Source organism: Elephantulus edwardii, unplaced genomic scaffold, assembly GCF_000299155.1.
Source record: "Elephantulus edwardii isolate Elephantulus edwardi_28Jun2011 unplaced genomic scaffold, EleEdw1.0 scaffold00049, whole genome shotgun sequence".
Classification (NCBI taxonomy): domain Eukaryota; kingdom Metazoa; phylum Chordata; class Mammalia; order Macroscelidea; family Macroscelididae; genus Elephantulus; species Elephantulus edwardii.
This window is the reverse complement of record NW_006399799.1, coordinates 11,486,650-11,510,307: the sequence shown is the minus strand read 5'-3', so window position 1 is coordinate 11,510,307 and position 23,658 is coordinate 11,486,650. Positions and strand designations below refer to the sequence as shown.

General features: G+C 40.4%; 1 protein-coding gene across 1 annotated transcript in view; it reads left to right on the top strand.

The window, feature by feature from the left end:
• TRIT1 (tRNA isopentenyltransferase 1) overlaps positions 1 to 22,202 on the top strand; it is a 78,605-nt gene extending 56,403 nt beyond the window's left edge. Inside the window, exons 3-10 of the mRNA XM_006886596.1 lie at positions 6,821 to 6,919; positions 7,633 to 7,778; positions 10,047 to 10,189; positions 14,743 to 14,854; positions 15,217 to 15,329; positions 18,206 to 18,315; positions 18,617 to 18,734; positions 22,030 to 22,202. Coding sequence (XP_006886658.1) covers positions 6,821 to 6,919; positions 7,633 to 7,778; positions 10,047 to 10,189; positions 14,743 to 14,854; positions 15,217 to 15,329; positions 18,206 to 18,315; positions 18,617 to 18,734; positions 22,030 to 22,202 — 1,014 coding nt within the window. The remainder of the gene's footprint in view (positions 1 to 6,820; positions 6,920 to 7,632; positions 7,779 to 10,046; positions 10,190 to 14,742; positions 14,855 to 15,216; positions 15,330 to 18,205; positions 18,316 to 18,616; positions 18,735 to 22,029) is intronic.
• The last annotated feature ends 1,456 nt before the right edge of the window (positions 22,203 to 23,658 follow it).

Genomic DNA, 23,658 nt, shown 5'->3' with positions numbered 1-23,658 from the left:
TTAATGTTAAGCCATGCAGTACTTCCTTCTTCTGTTCAAACGATTGGTTCTTGGTCTGTGTACAGGAATCATGTGAACCCACTTAAGTATTCTAGAATTCCCATTCTTCTCAGTGTTATCCTGATTTATTACAATATACACTGTCAAATAGAGGGAGAATTGATGCCTTTGAGCTGTGGTGTTGGAGAGGAGTATTGAATATACCATGGACTGCTAAGAGAAAAAAGAATAGATACATCCTGGAGAGGGTTAAACCAGGCTGCTCCTTGGAGGCAAGGATTCTGAAGCTTCATCTAACATATTTTGGACATGTTGCAAAGAGGGACCAGGCCTTGGAGAGGGACATCATGCTTGGGAAGGTGGAGGGACAGCTCAGAAGAGGAAGACCCTCGATGAGATGGATTGATTCAGTGACTAGGGTAATGGAGGTAGGTGTGTCAGAGACAGTGAGATTGGCACAGGATAGAGTAGGGTTTAGGGCTGTTATAGGGTCATTATGAGTCGTAGGCAAGTTGATGGCACATAACAACAGCAGCAACAACACACCATCAAATGCCTTTTACATAGTCAATAAAACATAATTGGGTAATCTGATTTAATTTATATCAGCAATAATATCTTGTGCTCCATGGCCTCTTCTGAATTTAGATTGAATTTCTGACAATTCCCTATTTATGTAGTGTTCCAGCCATTTTTAATAATCTTCAGGATTTTACTTCTCTGTGATATTAATGATACTCTATAATCTCTACATCATGTTGGATCACCTTCTTTTTTTTTGGAATAGTATCCCTTCCAGTCTGTTGTCCAGGTAGCTGTCTTCTGAATTTCTTGGCATTGATGAGTGAAGGGGAGGATATCCAGCACTACATCTGTTTGCTGAAACATCTCAATTGGTATTTCATCAATTTCTGGAGCTGTATATTTTGCAGTGCTTTCATCGCAGCTTAGACTTCTTTTTTCATTACCATTGGTTCTTGAGCGTGTGCTGCTTGTGGAAATGGTTCCTCATTGATCAGTGCATTCTTGTTTAGTGACTATATTCTTTTCTATCTTTTGATGCTTCCTGTATCTTTCTGTATTTTGTGGAAAGAATCCTTTAATAACGCAGCTTGAGGCTAGAATTTTTCTTTAAAAAGTTCTTTATTCTTCCATATTGTTTTTCTAACTCCAGGTCTTTGCACATTTAATTATAATATGGACTTTCTCTCAAATATCAAGAAAACAAACATCCTTCACAAGGATTTGTGGTAGATGAACAAAAGATTGAAGTTATCAATGGTTTTATTTCACGTGGAACCTCAGTCAGCACCCAGGATTGTTGTGTACTGTTGTGTTGAAACTGACGCATAGCTGACCCTTCAGCGGGTTTGCAGAGGCAATCAGTCACACAGGAGGAGATTGTTCATCCTTCCCCCATGAAACAGCTGGTAGATTTGAACCATGAGCCTTTGGAATTGCAGCATGTCTTCTTATCACTAGGCCACCATAGCTCCCTAAAGACTAAGATAAGCCTGATTTAAGCTGTGGTATTTTTAATTGCTTCCTGAAAGTTGGACAGTGAATAGAGAAGACAGAAGAATCCATGCCTGTGAATTGTGATGTTGTTGTTGTGTGCCATTGAGTCACTTGAGACTCATAGCGACCCTATGTACAAGAGCCCTAAATGCCGTTCTATCCTGTGCCAACCTCGCCCTCTCAAACACACTCATTCCCACCACTCTAATCACAGAATCGATCCATCTCATCGAAGGTCTTCCTCTCCTTCGCCACCCCTCCACTCTCCCAAACATGATGTCCCTCTCCAAGGACCAGTCCCTCCTTGCAACATGCCCAAAATATGTCAGACGAAGCTTCAGAACCCTTGACTCCAAGGAGCATTCCGGCTTCACCTTCTCCAGGCCAAACCTGTTTGTTCTCCTAGCAGTCCATGGTATATTCAACACTCTTCTCCAGCACCACAGCTCAAAGGCATCAATTCTTTTTCTGTCATTCCTATTCACTGTCCAACTGTCCGATGCATAGCATGTAATTGCGAAAACCATAGCCTGGATCAGGCACACCTTAGTCTCCAGCCTGACATCGTTGCTCTTCAGTACTCTTGAGAGGTCCCTGACAGCTGACTTTCCCCAGTGCAATTCGTCTCTTGATTTCCTGACTGCTGTTACCAACAGTGTTGACTGTGGAACCAAAGAAACCAAAACTGTTAACTATCTCAATCTCTTTACCATCCATACTGGTGAATTGTGATACTGGAGAATAATACTGAATAACCCGTGGACTGCCAAAAGAACAAACATTTGTCTTGAAAGAGCAATTCAGGTGGTCCTTAGAGGTAAGGATAGTAAAAGAGGTAAGGATAGTAAAACTCCATCTCACATACATTGGGCATATTGTCAGGAAGGATCCTTCTTTGGGAAAAAGCTCACCCTGCTTGGAAAGACAGAGGGTCAGCAAAAGAAAGCAAGACCCTCAAGGAGATGAATTGACATAGAACAGTGAGTTCTGACTATTAAGATGGTGCAAGATAGGGCATAGCTCCAACTGGTTATTCATAGGGTTGCTATGAGTTGACTCAGGAACAACTAACAACAACTTTGTCTTCTTGAGCTGCCCTTTGAAATCTTCATTTCAGCTCTCTAGTTTGAATATTTCTACATTTACTCTTAACATCTCTGCTTTGGAGAGCAAGTTTCAGGATCTCTTCTGAGATCCATTTAGGTCTTTTCTTTTTTCCCCTGTTTTTTTAGTACCTTTTGCTTTCTTCATGGATGATACCCTTGATGTCATTCCATAACTCATCTTTCGTTATTAGTGTTCAGTACATTAAATCTGTACTTGAGTTGGTTTTTAAATTCAGATAAGCGCAAATTGTATTTTGGCTTATGATCTGTTCCACCATCAATCTCTTGCCTTATTTTTGACCTCTGATACTGAGTTTCTTCACTATCTCTTTCCACATATGTCAGTTTGATTCCTGTATATTCTGTCAGTTGAAGTCCATATGTATAGTTGCTGTTTTCTTTTAAAAAGTATTTCTAGTGCATAAAAATTGATTCTACAAAATTCTTTCCATTGATTTCCAACCTTGTTTCTGTCACCAAACCTGTATTTTCTAACTACTGTTGAGTTTTGTTGTTGTTGTTTGTTTCCAACTTTGGCATTCAGTCACCAGTTATTAGCAGTGCATCTGTATTACACATTTGATTATTTCAGACTACAGAAGTTGGTAGAAATCTTCTTGTCTTCATCTTTGGCTTTATTGGTTAATGCATATATTTGAATAATAATGATATTGACAAGTCTTCGTTGCATAGCTATTAGCCTATTACTGACAGTATTTTACTTTAAGATAGATCTTGAAATGTTCTTTTTGAAGATGAAATCAATATCATTCCTCCTCAGTTTGTCTATTTTTTCCAGCAAGCAGATCATTTGATTGTCTAATTTAGAATGACTGATACCATTCCTTCTTAATACTTGGGATGTTGATTTTTATGCATTCCATACATGCAAATCCAAAATGACTCAGGATAGTGATTTCCTTTTAAGAGGACAAGTAGGAGGTTGAAATGTGAAGAGATGCACAGAGGTTTCAAAGAAATTGGGAGTATTCCATTTCTTACACTGACATTAGGCTAATATAATTTTTTATTATTTTTATAATCATTATTATATTTATTATTTACATATGTTATATATGGTCTTTTGTATGTATTTAATTGTTGTTGTGTACCATAGAGTCGGAATCGACTTATTGCTGACCATCAGCGGGTTTTCAAAGGCAGTTAATCTCATGGTAGGGCATTGCCCATCCTTCACCCACGGAGTGGCTGGTGGCCTTGAACCACGTGCCTTTGGAATTACAGCACAGTTTCTTGCCTGTAGGCCACCAGAGCTCCCTTTAATATTAATACATACAGTGTTATATAGAGTAACTGGCAGATTCGAACTTTGTGCCTTCAGGATTACATGCAGTTTCTTACCACTAGGCCATCAGAATTCCCTAATAATGATTATTATATTAATATACTAATATATATAGTAAAAATAAATTTTAAAAGCTGATTATGTGCCAAAGGAAATATATTTGTAACATATGAAAGCTGAATGGTTAATTTAAAAGAATTCTTAGAAATAAGTAAGGAAAATGCATAAAGGCCGTGAGCAGTAATTCAGAAAGGAAGACATATAATTGGTGATAAATATAAAAAAGTTTACCTTTGCTGTTAATCAGAGGCATGCAAATAAAAATTATGAGATAGTATTTTTTTTACCTATCAAATAGGTCAAGATTAGAATGCAATAAATAATCCCTGCCCTACCTGCTTTACAAGGCTGTTTATTGTATCAGATAAGATAATGTATTTGAAAACCTTTTGCAAATTAAAATGTATCACCAAATGTAATAACACTTTTGGCTTGTTCAGAAAGAACTGATATAAAATGAGTAACATTTTCAAAGGCATCAACAACAGAGAATGACTTAATCAGATCATTTATAGGTTAGGATGTTTATAAAGTTAGGGGAAAGCTTAGGATCAGAATGTCTACCTTCTTGACCTAATAGTTAAAGGTACCAACTAGATACTGAAGCCTAGAGAGAAAGAAGGGTTTTTTCATGGGTTTGAGCAAGCAAATGAAGCCTTCCTCCATCTTTTCTTTTCTCTCCCCCTCCCTTTCTTTTCTGTCTATTCACCTTCTGAAAACTCCTTTCTCTTGCCCTTTTTGTTTCCCTGCTCCCCTTTTTCTTGTTGAGGACTCTGGTGGCATAGTTTGTAGGAAGTTGTGTTGCTAAACCAGAAGCCACACTTCTGTGGCAATTCAGATTCATCAGTGGCTCTGAGAAAGAAAGGCAGTTCTTTCGGTGTGATTTATAGCCCTGTCATTGTTGTGTACCATCAGGTTGGGACCAACCTATAGCTGGCCCTCCAGCAGGTTTTCAGAGGCAGTTAATCAGGTGGGAGATTGCCCATCCTCCTGTGGAGCAGCTGGTGGATTCGAACAGGGTGCCATTGGGATTGCAGTGCAGCTTCTTGCCACTAGGCCACCAGTGCCCAAAATAGGGTCACCTCTGAGTTGTTTCTGACTCAGTAAGTAGTAAGAGACCATTCTTACTGTGGGCTAACGGCAGTAAGAAAATTTTCCTTGTTGGTTCTATTATTTAGTTAAGCTTTTGTTTTATTCTATCTTTTTTATAATTTAAAGGGTAGAATTGAGAATTTGCTTCTTTTTTAAAAACAAATAGACAATTTTTTTTTTAATGATCCTTAATTGGTAGCATCTATCACCCCACTCACCCTTTAGGAGTTATTGAACTTATAAAAAAAAGAGGTTGGTCTGCAGGTGAGAAGAAGAATATAAAAGGGGAAGAAGCATGTAATTTTTTTTTTAAAAAAACAACCAAAGAACGTATTGCCCTCGAGTTGGAATCAAGCTTACCACGAAATGGATTTTTGGAGGCCGTAAAGCGCATGTTGTTGTTGATGGCTGTCGAGTAGAGCATGACTCACAGCAACCCTATGAACAGAAGGCCCGAAGCCTTTCTATAACTATTGACATTTATCAAAGTTCATAGAGTTTTCAGAGGCATGTTGCTTAGGAAGTGGAAACAATTTTTCTTCTTTCTCCTGAGGAGTGACAGGTAGATTTGAACTGTCAGTCAGTGCTCCCTAAGTGAGTCATTGGATATTGAAAGTAATTCTCTTAAATCAATTCTGTGCAGAAGCAAAGCCTCTCTTAAAGTAGATAATTTTATGTCCAACAGTAATTAGAAGAATATAGAGTAGGTGGTGGTTGTGGTGGTGGTGGTATGTGCCATCAGGTCACCTGTGATGTCATAGCAGCTCTGTGTATAGTCACCTGTGTATAGCAGCTCTGAACCCTTCCCTGTTCTGAGCCAGTCTCACTGACTGCAATACACCTACCCCCATTGCCCCAGTTACTATATCAATCCATCTCATCCAAGGTCTTCCTCTCGTGCACCATCCCTTCACCCTTCCAAGCATGATGTCCTTCTCCAACTCCCTCCTGGCCACGTGCCCAAAATATGTGATAGAATCCAATCCAGAGTAGCAGGTAGAATTCTAAAAATAATTCAAGAATAACAGGGAGATAAAAACAAAGTGGCTAAAGTAAGTTGGATGCTTTTCTTAGGCATTGTAATAGGGAGGTTTTATGTCCTGGCACATTTATTTAAAGGTCATAAGAACTCATGAGATTCTTTTTGGTGAGAAAACTGAAGCTTAGGCAGTTTGGTTAACTTACTCAAGAGTTAGAGCTGGTAATTGATGCCTATTTGTGTTCAGAGCTCATGCTTTGTAATTTATCTGAGAAAGTCTCAAGTGGCAAAAACATGAGGACTACTAAGTAGTGGTGGAGACTGACAGAGTCTAAAGAGCTTGGTTTTGAAAAGCCAGCTTTTTTTTTTTTGGTTTTGTCTTACAAAGTCCCACAATAGATAGTACCTGGATGGCTCGAGTAGCTGACACTTGATTTTGAAAGTTCTTGGGCTTGTGCGTGGTACACTAATTTAGAATACCAACAAAACGTCTCATTTTAGTGTCAAATCCTAGGAAATTCTAGAATTGGAAGGAATTACCAGTATACATTTTTCTGGTTTATACAGGTTCTTTCAGAGCAACATGGAAATGATTTTCAGAATTAGTGAGAAACCATGCTATCAGTTCATTTTGGTTTCCACCCTTTCTACCCTTATAGTAAGGCAAATTAATGTGGGTTTTTTGCTAATACTCTCCTTCCCAAATGAGTCAGAAGATTCTCTGTTCTAAAATACTGTGCTATATTTCTTAACATTCACATTGAAGATATATTTGCCAGAGACAAAATTCCTATTGTCGTAGGAGGAACAAATTATTACATTGAATCTCTTCTGTGGAAAGTTCTTGTCAATACCAAGGTATGTTTAGTTCATTTGTAACTCATTAAAGAAATGAATTCTACTGTCTTGCCAGCAAATTTTAGTGGAAGAAAAGTTGACTTTTGCCTATTATACTCTGCAAGTGTAATTTTTCCTGCTTAATATTCTGAAGCAAATACTACCAGTGTGTGAAGTGTACTGCTCTAGGCTGGCCTAAGGGCAGGGGCTGTGTGTGGGAAAACAACTCCTCAGTGGCTTAATTAGCATCTCCATGTAAGTTAACAGTATAGTAGTGTGATTCAGCATTTCCTGGCTGACAGCAAGATCCATGTAGGGGATATTTCTAGTACTAACCTTTCTTAAAGATGCTTTTACATGAGATGAGACCTTGCAAGCTATTTTGTGTTATGCTAATTCTAGTCCATTCTTTGCTTTGCTGAGCAGACTAGATTCCTAGGTATGTTAGGTTCGATGCAGTCGCTCTGTGAGTACTTTGAATACTTCTGACCAGAAAACATGGTACTCCTTGACAGAAAGTCCTGCTTCCTTGTAGTTTACTGTGGTCTCACAGTATTTCCCACTGTGTGTGAGAATTCTTTGTGTATGATCTCTCTCTCACTGCATGGCAAGTTCTTCTGAATCATGTACATTCTATATTTTTAACACTAAGCAGAGTGCCTGGCACATTCTCAGATCAATTAATATTTCTTGGATTGTTGAATTAAATTTACTTGAAACTTTGATTTCTTTAGCCCCAGGAGATGGACACTGAGAAAAGGATTAACTTAAAAATAGAGCTTGAAAAGGAGGATGGCCATGTACTCTACAAACGCCTAAGCCAAGTGGACCCAGAAATGGCCGCCAAGCTACACCCACATGACAAACGTAAAGTGGCTAGGTAAGAAACCTGGGCCTGCTGACCTTGAATTCCTTTAGGGTTAGGGAACTGTCAAAATGGAAGGGTTTGCCAGAGTAGAGAGAAATTTGAGGGCAGCTGCTTGTCTAGCTCCCTCAATAAATAGTTGCACCCTACTTTGTTGTTACATTTAAAGTGCACCATACAATACAGTCTTTCCCTAGGGCTTGTGTAATCTGGCTTCATTTTCTGTTTGATCTTTGCTTGTATACCAGTTTTCATATAAATGTCTTTCTGGCATACAGTCAGTTTACATTGTGATTTGGGTTTCATAACTGGTTGTGCAATGCTCAGTTCTGCCCCAGCAGCTTTCCTTGTGGGAGGTGTATTCTATAAACTGTCTCATAGATCAACTCACCTTTACACAGGGAGACTTTTTGGTAGGAAGAGGAGGTGGTGAATGAACTCATAAGGTCATGCTTTCTTAGTGTTTTGACATTGTCGCCTCATGTGTTAGATTTTTTTTTTTTTTTTTTACAATGCTGGGAATGATTTCATTTCTAATAGCATAAAGAACCTAGTGAAGAATTTACAATACAGATAATAATGCAAGTTCAGTCCTGTAATAACACCAAGTTTTTGCTAAGTTTAAACATTTCCTACTCAAATTCCTACTGAATTTTCTAAAGCATTTCTTTTTTATGTTTTGATTTTTAAACATTTGCCTCCTTTCCCTCTTGACAGTGCTCAAGGATCTTTCTCCTAATTGCTTCCCTCCCTATGAAATTTCTCAGTAAAGAATAAGATTTTTCAGACACCGTTGTACTTTTAACAGGACACACAAACCACTGTAATAAGATTCCCCCCCATTGACAATGCATATTCTAGATTAATAAAGCATATGCTTTAAAATGTTCAAATCTTTTAAACATTTTCATCGAAATCTTTGAGAAAAGTTTGTGAAAACTCAAAAACATTATGATAAACATTCTTTTTCTGTTGTGTCCTAACATGGTTTTAGTGTTTGGCTGTTAGTCCCTCTTTTTTCCAATCAGGTGTGCCTTATTGCCTGTCATTATTTGCTACTTCTCGCATAATGAGGGTGCACTAGTAATATGTTTAAAGCACTTGGCTGCTAAAGGAAGGTCAGCAGTTTGAAGCCACCAAGTGATTGCATAGGAGAAGAGACCTAGCAATCTGCTCCCATGAAGATCACATCCCAGGAGACTCCACGGGGCTGTTCTTCTTTGCTCTGTAGGGTCACTATTAGTACAATCAACTTGTTGGCACAAGACGACCAGCTATTAATGAGTTTTAAGAATTGTATCTCACTAAGAGTAACTAGTTAGAGGGATTTGGAATCCCCCCCCCCCATTTGGTGGGGAGGTTTGAAGCTTATATTCTAAGTTACAGATACATCAGATATCTATTACTTCTTTTTTTTTCTCTCTGATACATCTTCTTTGAGTAACCATTGATTCAGAGAGACAAGGGGTCTCTAATCTTCTGTTCGGGTTTCAGGAAGTGGAATTGGGTCAGGAAGGGAAAGATCACTTTCAAGCTGATAAGTTACAATCATCCCGAGTAGTATAGATTTGAGAGTTAAATTACTTTGTGCTGCATAGCATAATAGATACAGACAGAAGTAAATGGTGGTTCCAGAATAAAAATGTGAATTCTTTCTCCAGTGATCTCTGTACCAATAGAAAACGGATTTAGCCAGGAGCATTCTTCATTAATTTTAGATATATTTAAAAAGAAAGTTGATGAGCTGGATTTACAGCATACTTTTGTACTGTGGGAACGACTCCCCAGCGAGACTAGACTTGTTGGCTTCTAAGTGTCCTAAACAAGCTCTTTTACTGCTTACCTGAAAGTGAAGTGAGTCCCATTTTGTTTAAGTAAAAGCCTATTGTTTCTGAGTCTGTTTTACTTATTTCAGAAAAGTTTATGTGTGTTTAGAAGAACAGTATTTCTTACTTTTGGTTTTACTTAGGACTCTTTTAAGTAGCTTAACATTGGAGAAATCCTGTGTGAAAAACAGTTTTGTAAGTAAGCTAGTATAAAATAAAAAATTTGTATTAAAACAAAATTTGGAGAAATCCTGTACTGCCAAATCATTAGGGGCCTATACAATGAGAGTAAAAATGATACTTTATGATAGTTAGCCTCTTTGCCTGTATCATTTGAAAGTGAATGTTTCCTAATTGTTTTTTTTAAATAATTTTAATGAACATTTACATTCCTAATTGTTTTTATGGATATGTTCTCCCCCACAACAACATCCCACTTTTCAAAACAATTATTTAGGAGCTTACAAGTCTTTGAAGAAACGGGAATATCTCATAGTGAATTTCTTCGTCAGCAACATGCAGAGGAAGGTGGTGGTCCCCTTGGAGGTCCTCTGAAGTTCCCTAACCCTTGCATCCTCTGGCTTCATGCTGACCAGACAGGTAAAGGCCTTTTGACGCCCTAGAGAATTCATCTCTAAGTCTTAGACACATATGTGTGTATATGTTCCAAACCCTTTACTGTTCGGTCAATTCCTACTTAGAGCAGCCCAGTAGGTCAGAGTACTAGGGTCCTTTGGGGTTTCCAAGGCTATAAATTTGTATACAAGTTGACTCTTCTTTCTCCTACCCAGGAGCTGGTGGACTCAAACCACTGACCTTTTGGTTAGTAGTCCAAGGTTTAATCCACTGCATCAGAGTGGCAAAAAGGAACACTGGTGGTATATTTTGTAACCTATTACACTGCAAACCAAGAGGTCAGCAGTTTGAATCCACCAGCTGCTCTGAGTAGGAGAGAGAGATTAGCAGTCTCTTGGCATTGAGATTTGCAACCTCAGAAACCTGATAGAGGGTCACTGTTAGGGGGAATCATTGGCACTGGGTTTGGTTTTTTTGGTTGTTCTTAATAAGCTCTAAAGAAGCGAAGTGTTATTCCAAGTTTTGTTAGCATTTTTCATTGACTTAGTAAATGTAAATGTCTGGAAAGGGAGAAAGGATAGCTTCCCATAAGGAAGCAGGAGTGGGCTAGGATGGGCTTAGTAGAATGGGGAAGAGAGGATCATGTAGGGAAATTCTAAAAGAGAAAGAAGGATCATTCCTAGGGAAGGCTGTTTCACTTCCTGGAATACTCGAGTCACTGATTTTTCTAGAAATAGTTGTTTGATGACTTCCCACAGAGCATTTGGACACAGTGGAATGATGTGGCACCCTCCCTGTGAGGCGATACATTACCGTCTTCCTGCTTGACCTCCCCTTTCTCTCCTCACACACATGAAGCACACATAGGTGTAAGAGGTAGCACCAAGGGGCAGATCTCAAGCAAGTCAGAAGAAATCACGGATAGGATAGAGCGAGGTTCCAGTCTGTTGTTCATAGAGTTGTTATGAGTTGTAGTCAACTCAGTTGCACCTAACAACAGCAACATCAATACTAGGTCTGAGAAATGAGTCTGACAATTAGCTAGCTTCCCTGGTGGAGTTTTGTCACTAAAATATAATGATGCACTGTGATAGTATTTAGGGAGCATTCAAGGAACATTGTGCTGTGTGGGTTTCAGAGCTTAGAAAGAAACTATCTGCTTTTATGGAGTTCCCTGTCTAGTGGAGTGACAAATAGTACAGTGATAAATACTGTCTTAGAGATATAGTTAGTGCTGTGGGGCACAGAGAAGAGGTGAAAAACATTCTCCTGGGGGAGTCAGGGACCAAGTCATAAAGAGAGCCTATGAGCTAGGCTGGGGAGCAGAGGAGATGGTTATATACACACAGTTTAATCTAGCAATTAAGAGCATGGACTCTAAGCCACTCTCTGGAATCAGATTCTTGTCCCACCCTCTTCTCTAGCAGTGTGAGTTTAAGAGAAATATGTGTACACCCGCATGTCCCAGTTCCCTTGCCTTTCTCTGTAAAATGTCTCCCTATGTAAAATGGGGACAGTAGTGTATATGTGTTAGCTTCATTGAGGATTAAATAAATTAATACATACACTTGGATTGTACCTGGCATGTAGTAAGTAAAAAAGTAAAAAATAAATAAACTTTTTAGGATGATAGAAAAAAAGGTTACAATTATTGCAGGCCAAAAATGGAAGAGAGATTAACAGTGGATCAAGATCTACCTAGGATGATTGAAAGTTCCTCTTTTCTGTCAAAGATGTGTCATTTGTGAATCCTTAAATGTGACATAATAAAAGGTTAGAGTAACAAGTATAATGGGGGAAAAAAAGGAAAGTAAACCAGGGGTCCTCGGTTACTTCTAAAATGTAATGGACAGACATCCCATACTAGGACAAAACACTGCCCTGGATGTGCTAAGTTGTGCCAAGAAATCTGGAGAACAGCCAGCTGGCCCACTGACTGGAAAAGATCGATATTTGTTCCCATTCCAAAGAAAGGTGACCCAACAGAGTGCAGAAATTATCGAACAATATCATTAATATCACATGCAAGCAAGATTCTACTGAAAATTATCCAAAAACATTTGGAACAGTATATCAACAGGGAACTGCCAGATGTACAGGCTGGATTTAGAAGTTGTCGTGGTACCGGGGATATTATAGCTAATGTTAGATGGATCTTGGCAGAAAGCAAAGAATACCAGAAGAATGTCTATCTGTGCTTCATTGACTATGCAAAGGCTTTTGACTGTGTGGATCACAACAAGCTATGGCTGACTGAGAAGAATGGGAATCCCAGAACATTTGATTGTGCTAATGTGAAACCTTTTCTTGGACCAAGAGGCAATCGTCAGAACAGAGCCAGGAGACACTACATGGTTCAAAATCAAGAAGGGGGTTCGTCAGGGATGTATTCTGTCTCCATACCTTTTCTATCTGTATGCAGAACAGATCATCCGAGACACTGGGCTATACGAAGAGGAATGTGGCTTCAGGATTGGTGGAAGAATCATCAACAACCTGCGTTATGCAGATGACACAACCCTGCTTGCTGAAACTGAAGAGGACCTGAAGTGCTTGCTGCAGAAGGTCAAGGACTACAGCCTTCAGTATGGACTAAAGCTCAACATCAAGAAAATAAAGATTCTCACCCCTGGGCCAATTGGCAGCATCAGTATGGGTGGTGAAGAGATTGAGATAGTTAACAGTTTTAGTTTGCTTGGCTCCACAATCAACACTCTTGGTAACAGCAGCCAGGAAATCAAGAGAATTGCTTTGGGAAAGTCCTCTATGAGGGACCTCTCAAGAGTACTGAAGAGCAACGACGTCAGACTGGAGACTTAAGGTGCGCCTGATCCGGGCTATAGTCTTCACAATTACATGCTGTGCATTAGAGAGTTGGACAGTGAATAAGGCTGATAGAAAGAGAATTGGTGCCTTTGAGCTGTGGTGCTAGAGATGAGTGTTGAATATATCATGGACTGCTAGGAGAATAAACAGGTTTGTCCTGGAGAAGGTGAAGCCGGAATGCTCCTTGGAGTCAAGGATTCTGAAGCTTTGTCTGACATACTTTGGGCATGTTGCAAGGAGGAACTGGTCCTTGGAGAGGGACATCATGTTTGGCAGAGTGGAGGGGCAGCGAAGGAGAGGAAGGCCTTTGATGAGATGGATCGATTCTGTGACTGGAGCGGTGGGAATAAGTGCGTTTGAGATGGCTAGGTTGGCACAGGATAGAACAGCATTTAGAGCTCTTGTACATAGGGTCGCAATGAGTCTCAAGTGACTCAATGGCACATAACAACAACAACAACAATAAAAATAGTTGTAACCTACAACCAGGAGAGAATAAAATAGATGAATGGGACCTTCTAAGAATCAAATCTCTAAGGACATCAAAAAACTTCTCCAGCAGTTTAAGAAGGAAATTCACAGACTGGGAAAAAATACTTGGCAATGATATATTTGATAAGGGACTTGTATCTACAATTTATAGACTACTCCAGCTCCTTAACAAGATAAAGGTAGACAACCCTGGGCACAGGATACGAATAGACAGATACTTCACCAAAGAAAATGGTCAGATGGCAGACTAAACATATGAAGAAATGCTCAGAATCCCTAGATATCAGAGAGATACAAATCAAAACAACTATGAGGTACCATCTTACCCCAGCAGCAACAGCAAAATTCAACAGGGTAGCCAACAACAAATACTGGTGAGATTGCGGAGAAATTGAACTCTTACTCACTGCTGGTGGAAATATGAAATGGTATCTCCACTATGGAAGGTGGTCTGGCATTTTCTCAAAAAGTTGGAAGTAGAAATACTATTTGACCCAGCATTTCCACCATTGGAAATATACTCTAAAGAATCAGAACCATGACTCAAGCAGATGTATGCACATGCATGTTCATTGCTGCGTTATTCACAATAGCAAAGAGGTGAAAGCAACCTAAGTGCCTATCAACAAATGAATGGTACATTCACACAGTAGAATAGTATGCAGCATTAGAAAACAGTAAACTCATACATTACATACACATCGTGGGTTAGCCTGGAGAACATTATGCTGAGTGATTTGTCTCAGTCACCAAAGGGCAAATATTGCATAAAATTATAAAATAGAACCAGGAGAGTGGGTGAGTTGAGGAGAGAATAGGAAAATAGTGGATAGCTAATGAATACTGCATTGGAACAGATGAAGGGAAGACTGTCCGAAAGGAATATATGATTAGATATTATATGTATCACAACATCTAGAACAAGAGGTGCATTGTGGGGTGGGCTGAGCTGGGGGGATTGTGCAACAATGAATAAAATATACACACAACAATAACAAAAAATAGCTGTAAAATAAGCATTATTTTACACATTTATGTAGCACATGCTACATCCTTAGATTGGTTTTGGTTCATGTTTTTGTTTTGCTTTTGAGTTGTAGAGTCTTAAGTGGGACCAAATATATCATGCATTATTACTCGGTATTTGAGTTTTGAATCCTTGCTTCCATGTTTTCTCTTTGTGTTGCTTGTCTGTTCACCGTGTTAAGTAGTTAGCAGGCACCTTCAGTATTCTTGCTGACTAGATGATTTGATTCAAGTTCTAGATAAGCGTTTGGATAAAAGGGTGGATGACATGCTTGCAGCTGGGCTTTTGGAGGAACTGAGAAATTTTCACAAGCGCTATAATCAGAAGAAAGTAGCTGAAAATAGGTAAGCATTTGTCTATTACTTTTCCCTACTATCTAGCCATTCTTGATGGTCTCAACAGACAGTAGACATAATACTGGCTTTGTATCTGTTTGTTTATTTGTCTTTGTCCTTGGCATTAGCAAGACTTGTTGGAGTGAGACATAATGTAACTGTTCCAGTTGACTTTTCCAATCCCAGGACTTAACTTTGAAGGGAAATAACCTTGAAGTTGGTGAGCTTGAGGGCCTTTTCAAAGAGGTAGTGACTGCCCATGATCACAGTTTTCCTCTTCTGTAACATGACATGGCTCACCTGGATCATCTCAAAACCCCCGCTAGCTCTCAGCTGCAGTGGTTCATCTGCTGATGCTCTCCTGTTCCCAGCCAGGACTATCAACATGGTATCTTCCAGTCAATTGGCTTCAAGGAATTTCACGAGTACCTGACCACTGAGGAGACATGCACACAGGAGACTAGTAACCAGCTCCTAAAGAAAGGTGTGAATTCCTTCCTTTAACCTAGCCTTGGATATCCTTGGGGAGCAGAGTATGTTACTGCTGTATTCTGAGAAAGCTGAAGCTAAGAGCCTAAATGGCCTTCAGTTCAGAATTGAGATGCACTGTGCCCCGAGATTAGCAGGTGCTCCTGGAGACTGATTTTCACTTTTGCTAGGTGGGGCCTATCTTTTAGCAAGGTGAAAAGTACTTACTCAGTGTTTTATAGTTGCTTTATCTTTCAGGTATTGAGGCTCTGAAACAAGTGACTAAGAGATACGCCCGGAAGCAAAACCAGTGGGTTAAAAACCGTTTCATAAGCAGTAAGTCTCATGTGTTTACTTACTTGTCTCCTCGGTCTGTTTTCAGTAAGATTGTAGATGTCCTCAGCTCATCTTGAAAGTGAACTTTAGTTTCCAGACCCGCTCTAAGATTTGAAACCTAACCTAGGGGAGTGGGTGTTGCATAAGTGATTGCCTAGGAATATTTTTTGGTGATGTTATAGGAAAATAACTTTCTTGGAGGAAGCCCTTATGCTTTGAACAGATGAGTGATACAGACAGGTAAGAGCAAAATAGCAACATTTTCTCAGCAGAGAAAGTGCTCAGGACTGATTTTACCTTCACGTCTTCCACCTGAGGAGTTTTCTGAAAGGAGACTTTCCTTTTAAAAATCAATTTTGGAGTAGATGAGCTGTCTAAAGAGATGAAAGCTTTGTGTTTTGATATATAGTGCTTGAACAGAATAGGGAAGGAAATTCTCCTTCATTTGGCTTTGTCCTATGCCCTTGGCCCTAAATTTAGTGCTGGAGAGAGAATATTGAATCTTTGAGATAGGTACTCTTTTCTTTTTACAAATGAAGAAATGGAGATTAAATAAATTGCCAGAGCTAGGAATCAGTAGTGTACTATAATGCACCCCACCACACTTTGCTTTGTATTACTACTCTTGTTTCTAACTTTAGCCAAACAGTATCAGGTAAGAAATTATAGAGTTCTGAGTTAAAAGGGGGCAAAGTAGAAGTGGAATCCCGGTTTACCTGGTGGACATTTTTTTAATATGGTTGAATCATCTTATGTTTACTTTTGACATTTGACTTGTACTTTCACTTGGCTCAGAAGGACAGCTGAAATCTTCTGAGAGGCTTCCACTGCAGACCTTATGCCTTTGAATGCATACCCCTAAACCATACTTTTGACCCCCGGATTGCTGATGTTCTTTCTCGCCCAGTTTTATTCTCCCAGACTCTCCATAGAGAGCTCCATGGCCTAAGGGTAAGGAGATGTGCTACTGGGCCAAAGGCTTGTAGTTAAAGAGTCCATCAGCTGCTCTGTGGGAGAAGGCTGAGAACCTGCTGGAGGGGCAGCTGTGAGTCGGTTCTGACCCAACAACAGAGTTCTCCGTAATAGCTCTTAGTCTGGCAACCCCTTTACACCTTCTACTTAGCCTGCTTTCTTCGTGCATCCTGTTAGATGGAAGTATTAACATCAGCTGAAGTTGAAGTTCAGTACAGACTTCTAATGCAGCCCTTCTCAGGGCTGATAGTCTGTAACAAAAGATACAGATACATTTATTATTTAAAAAACAAAACAAAGCAATTTGGAACTTCAACTGTGGTAAAACCACAATATTCCCCGGTCTCTGAGACAGGCAAGGCCAATAGCCCAGTGTCCTTATTCCTGTGTATGCTGGCACAGCCCTGGTGCTAAAGTGAAAGGCACAGCTGCCCTGTAAATCAGGAGCTGCATGTGATTGGCCAGGGCCAGTCTGCTGGGATATGGTTCTGGCAAAAAGCCAGAGGGACTTCCCCACCCCAGCTTGGCCTTGGACCCAAGCCAGAAACAGCAGCTGGGAGCCGAGAACTTGTTGAAAGGTGCTTAGACAGGGCACAGAAGCCCAACAAAGGATTTAGAGGAGAAAGGAAAATGTAGAGTGGCCTGGAAACAGGTGCAGAGCTTAGCCAAGGCCAGGTGTGCTGTGGATGCTGCCTGCACCCTCGCAGTCTCACCTTTCCGTGTGGTGGCAGGTGCAGCCCAGTCCAGTTTATGAAGAATCTTATTTGTGGTTGGCACAGTCAAAAGGCCAGCACCTGCCAGCCGTTGGCATCCTGAAGCCTTTGATGTTTTTGTCCCTGGGCTGATGCTTTTCGCCCATAGGCAGCTGACTTCACCTCACTGGGGAAGACACTTTAGTTTGGAGTCTTAGGGAGCTGCCAGTAGAGACTAAAACTCTTGCAAGGTGGGTGCCTCGGGTGGGTAGAAGCCCTGTAGCTGCCCCCTTTGCTGCCTTCAGTCTTCAGCTCCATTCATTAGTATTCATTAAGCATGTTTCTTGAATCTTGTTTCCTAAAAGAAGGGACTCTGCTGGGTCATTTCTAAGGATGCTTTCTAGTTCCCATTGGCTGATCCTATTCCCAGCCCATGATTATCCGTTTTATCAGTGCCAGACGGCTGAAGAGATCTAAAACCTGAGACTGGTGTCTGCTCCAGTGAACTCTTCTCCACAGAGTAACATCACTGACGATATGAAACTTAGGACAGGCATCTTGAGTTTATTAGCTTATTTCCTCCCAGGGTTATCTCTAAATTGTGGCCTGTATAGTAAGCATTAGAGCTCTTACTCTCCTTTCTTTTCCTGACTGGTCTGAAAACTTTTGAAATTTACAGATAAACTTACTGGCTTCAGACCAGTCAACCTTCTATGTGATTTTCTTGGGTTGTATGCAGCTGTTGGGTCATGTTTCTATTTAGACTGAATTGCATAGTGAGGATATTTTCCCCTCAGCTCCAGATGCTTCTTTTGAGGATTTTGGAGTCCTGGGAGCAAATTGATTTGGCCTTTGAGGCTGACCTCTCACAACTTTTCTTTGTCATTATTAGGACCTGGTCCCGGTGTCCCCCCCGTATATGGCTTAGAGGTATCTGATCTCACAAAGTGGAAAGAGTCTGTCCTCGAACCTGCTCTTGAAATTGTGCGGAGTTTCATCCAGGTGATCATTAATCCTGGTGCCATCTCGTGTGATTTTTAGAGAGCTTTTCTTAGCTGACACCTTTGTTGCTATGTGAAGAACCAAGCTTTTTCCATGGAAAAAAGCAGAAGGGTTGGCTGATTTTAGATCTCTGTAGGCTGTGTTTATTCTTTCACATTTAGAAAGGTTGTTGCTAAAATCTGTTCACAGCCCACCTGCTCTGTGTGATGAGATAGAAATCTTGGAGAAATCCCACTCCCCTTAATATCAAAAAGTGATACCCAGATATCTTTGCATCAAATGTTCTCTCTTGTTTTTTCAGGGCCACAAGCCCACTGTCACTCCAGTAAAGATGCCATGCAATGAAACGGAAAACAAGAGAAGTTATCACATGTGCGACCTCTGTGATCGGATCATCATTGGGGACAGAGAATGGGCAGGTAGAGTATGCAGAAAGGCATAGCGAAATCTCCTAGGATGGGACTGTGAAAATCCCCTCCTTGGTAGGTTGAAAGATGGAGTCAGCTTGTTTGTAAAGGAATTGGCTAGATTCCTTTAAGAGCCAGTGCTTAAATCCTCTGGAAATTTTCCAGAATTGGGGAGCTGTCTTTGTATTCTGAATTTCAAAGGAAGCCCATATGCCCTCCAGCTTAAACTGGAGTAGTTGTTTTATACAGAGAGTTAGCAGTTAACTTCCTAAATTCCTTTGACTTGATGGTCCTGCCTTGCGGGGGCTACTTGACCTGCCATGTTCAGAACTCAGTGGGGCTAAACAGGCATTGGAAAGGAAGCTAGGCAAAGCTAGGCAATTCAAGAGATGGAGAAACAGGTGAGAGAGAGCTGGAAGTGCTTTTACTCCTCCAATGCGTTCTTCAAAAGTGGTGTCTTCTGTAATTTTTAAGGTAATATATTGAAATAGCAGTAATTGTAGGACTGTGATATTAATAGAATGTGTGGAAGCAAGACTGTCAGATTTGTATTAATAGAAGACGTCTAAAGAGTTACGTTCTTTAGCACCCAGACTCAAGAGCTTCAGTTTCTTGTAGCAGCGGTTTAAATAGTGGTGTGCACACAGCAGTAGATGGACCTTGTCGCCTTTTAGGGGCTATGCCGTGCCCCTCCGAGTGAATATGAAGGTTCTACACCCCTAGTAACAAAAAATAGTTCTTAACTGCCTTCAGCCAATAATCATCCCTGTCCTCAGGCTCACTCCTTGATTTTAGAGTCTGAACCTGCCTCTAAATTCAAGTCTCATTGTACTGCCCTGTCACATTTCTGTAGTCATCCAGAGTCCAAAGAGCTCTAACCTCAAGACCTTGAATTTTCATCATATTTAGAAGCACAGTTAAGACTCACATTCTTTAGGCACAGTGGGTCCTGTGGTCTGTCTAGAGCTGGAATCCTGTTGAGAGTACTGTTTGGCATGGCATCCTTAAGAAGTAGATTTTTTTCCCCCCATACCAACCAGTGGAATGATTAGTTCTATTAACTGGTAACTCTGGCAAAATGAACTTCATTGTCAGAGACTGGGGATGGCTGTGATTGCCCAAGCAGCAGAAGAAGCCTCAATTGTCATTGGTTTATGAAAGGGGAGAGAGAAAAAGAGTGTCTGATTGTTTTTCCTGAAGGAAACTTAGTGGTTCGATTTGTAGACTGCCCTTTAGGAGTAGCCTCGGAGAAGCAACATTTGTGGGCCTTTGTGAGCTTAGCTTGTGTAAGCCCTTCTATAGTGCCATCTGTCAAGTCCTTGCTCCCATCTCCTGCTGCCATGGCTCGCCCAGCCAGAAGCCGGCTTTCTGCCTTAGGCAGTGGTTGGAGAACAAAGCCGACTTTTTCTCCCCCAGTAAACTTTTCTTTGACTTCTAACCTCTTCCTTTTATATTCTTGCTTCTGAAGCCTTAAAAGGGACCTGTTTTTTAGTATGTAAAAAAGGTTTAATAGCTTTATTTCTGTAAGTGTTCCCAAATGAGATTTCCTTGAAGAAGAACAAGATAGTAAAAATGAACCTGTATAAGTTAGTCAGAAGGTGAGAACGTTCTTAAGGGTGAGAAGTCAGAAGTTAGTATCAGGCAACAAGGGCCTTGCCACTTTACTGATCCTGTGGATACCCTCAGATGGATTTGTCAGGAAAGAATGTACCTTGTAACCTTTTTGGAGCATTGTATGCTAGGAGAATGTGAATCGTGTAAGTTAGCCATTTTACATAATTTATCTAAACCAGACACAGGGATGTCACACCAAGAAAGGCAGCCTGGCAGGCAGGACGATGCGGGAAGGGTACCTCTATCCTCAGATCTGTGAATGGATGCGTACTACAGCAGGACATGTCATAGTCTACGTGTCTGTAGTCCTCCAGGACATCTTTTTGTAAGCAGATGAAAATTTGAATTTAACTCTACACGTAGACATGGGTCTGTACCAGATGGCCTTATAGTGTGGAGCCTTGATTCTGAAAAGTTGGGTTTCTGGAGCAGTAGATAAGCAGAAGAGCTTACCTGCTGTGCACCTTTACACAAAATGTTACGACTACTCTGAACCTCAGTTTCCCATGTAAAACAAGCAGAATTATACCATCCTGCAAGATTGTTGTCTCTCTGCCATTGTGGTGGTTTCAGCTCATAACAGCTGGAGGAAGAATATGGCAGTTGCCCCACCACCACCATCCCCAAGCTGGATCACTTCCTGAGAAAACTGGTAACGTCTAAACTTGTCATATCAAAGACCAGACCAGACAATGGATCTTGATAAGGGTCTGAGCCTGATCAAAATATCCCAAAGCTAACTTAATTAACAACCCAAATTCCGAGAAATACCATCTTAGTCCTCCCCAGGACCCCAATAAGAAGGAACCCCCACCCCCCACCCCCACCCCCCAGACTGCCCGTGAGCCATATCAACCCTGTCTGTGTGCTGTGCAGCCGGGTCACTTTGCATCCCTCTCAGACCGCACAATAAAGGCCTGTTCGTTTCTTGGGACCAGTTTCTTTATTTCTCTCCATCACGCCGTCATGCTCTTTTTTTATATCTAACAGCGGCCCCTTCTGACATGGTAGAAAGGCCCCATATGATATTCTAGGTTGTAATTTTTACAGGAACAGATTGCCAGGTCTTTCTTCTTTAAGCCCAGAGGAGTGGTTTTGAACTGGGAACCTTTTGGTTAGTAGGCCAGCACTTAACCATTGTTCCACTAGGACTTGTGAAGATTAGCCATGCAAAACTTGCATCAGGTAGAGAAGCTCTGGTAATGTAAATCCGTAATGAATTGTACTCTTTTTATTATGTTTGGTATTTTAAATCTTTGTGTTATATTGGTTTGCACAGTGATTTGTGCTCTTAATCCAGAGGCTGTGCATCTCCATCAGTTTGAATTCATCAGCACCTCTGAGGGCAGGGGATGGGCTGTCTCCTCCTGTCACAGTTTACAGCCTTGGAACCCTGGTGAGGGGTCACTGTGAGTTGAAATCAGCTCCATAGCTGTGAGTTGGAGGTTGGTCAGTATGTGTTTTTGAACAGAGTGGCAGGCACTTTCCTGAGTGTGTGGTAGTTTGCTCTAGTTTACTAGGTTGCTGGTCCTATAATCAGTGTTTCCCTTAAAAATGCTAAGCAGCTAAACCAGTATATACCAATACATTTTATTGACAATGAAATGGATTATGTTGTTAATTTTACTTCTAGGTTTAATTGAAGAAAATCCTAATGAGCTGGTTTTTGTTTTGTTTTTTTTACTCTTATTAGCACATGTAAAATCCAAGTCCCATTTGTACCAACTGAAGAAAAGAAGAAGATTGGACTCAGATGCTGTCGTCACCTTAGGAAGTCAGAGCATTTCCCCAGAGCAGGACAATGAACTTAAAGAGAATGGGTCCTCCAGGCAGAATGATCGAGAGCTGGAATCCAGCCTTCAATAGAAATGTCTGGTGGCCTTTGCAAAGATGGTGGGGAACCAGTTCAGAAAGCAGGATGTGTGTATTCCAGCCTCGACCGAGTAGTGCTACACAGAAAGCTGCCACCGTTCTCTTCCATTCAGATGGTGTGGTTTTAAAGTCTCATACTCTTGGAAACAACAGGTCTTGTCAGCTTCTTTTGTGACTGATGTGTCTGGTGATGATGCAGCCCAGGAAAGATGATTTCTTTTGAACTTAAAGTTGCTATTTTTTTTTTAAAAGTTGATATTTTTAAAAGAGGCACAGATTAAAGAAACAGAAAGGCAGAGATTGCACTTTTATACACTTTGGCATCTTTTAGGGGTGAATGCCAGGGTTCACTATCCCTAAAAGAAGTTTTATATTTTTGTTTTGTTTAAAAGTATTTTAATTTCAAGATGCTTTTTCATATGACTGAAGTCTCTTGTGAGCCACAAGTTAGGAGTTCTGAATTTGAGTGACTAGCAGGAAAGAACTGATCGCTGTGAGATGATTTAAGTGAACCATAGTAGTTCTTGGAATGTCCACAGGAAAGGAGGGAATTAGATCAAGACGCTGGTGAATATAGGATTTGATGACTAAAGACTGTTGAACTGTTCCTGTGTAATCAATATCATGACTCTTATTGAATTAAAAATATGATTTTTGTTGAAAATTAAATAAAAAGTTTATAAGTACCTCTTGCTCTGTGTGTGTGTTTGTGTGTATATCACTCACTCACTAGCTCATTGCCTTCTGATAGGAACCAACTCATAACCTATACCTCTGTTGGATTTCTGAAGCTATAAATTTCTTAAGAGGAAATGCCATCTTTTCCCCTCATAACCGGGAAGTTAGTGCAACCCCCTTCCAACTATACCACTAGAGCTTGCTATGTATCTATTTCTAGCTCCACCTACAATTCTGTTTATCAGCATGATAGCCTTTTCTCAAATTAGATGCTCTATGTGACAATGTTATCAATTCTTAGAGTTGACAATGTTATCAATATACTTAGAAAATGTTTGTTGAGGACCTACTCTATTTCTGAACGATGTTAAAAAATGTCTCCTTGTTTTTGTTAAGTTAGGCATTTGGTCACTTGAGTTACAGTCCTCCTTCTAGAGTAACCTGAATTGCATTGTCAGCAGTTAAGTATATATTATGTGTGCAGATTCTACTCTGTGAGAGGCACTGGACTGGGCTAAAAGGAACACTGGTTCACAAGTGTGTTAAGTGTCAGGCTGCTAATGGAAAATTTAGTTTAAATCCACTAACCCCTCTAGGAAAAATATGGACCGCTTCTTATAAAAATGCAGTTTTACAAGCAACAAATGCTGGCGAGGTTGTGGAGAAACTGGAACCGTGATTCACTGTTGGTGGGAGTGTAAAATGGTGCAACCCCTGTGGAAAGCAGTATGGCGCTTTCTAAAAAAGTTGCAAATAGAGATACCATATGACC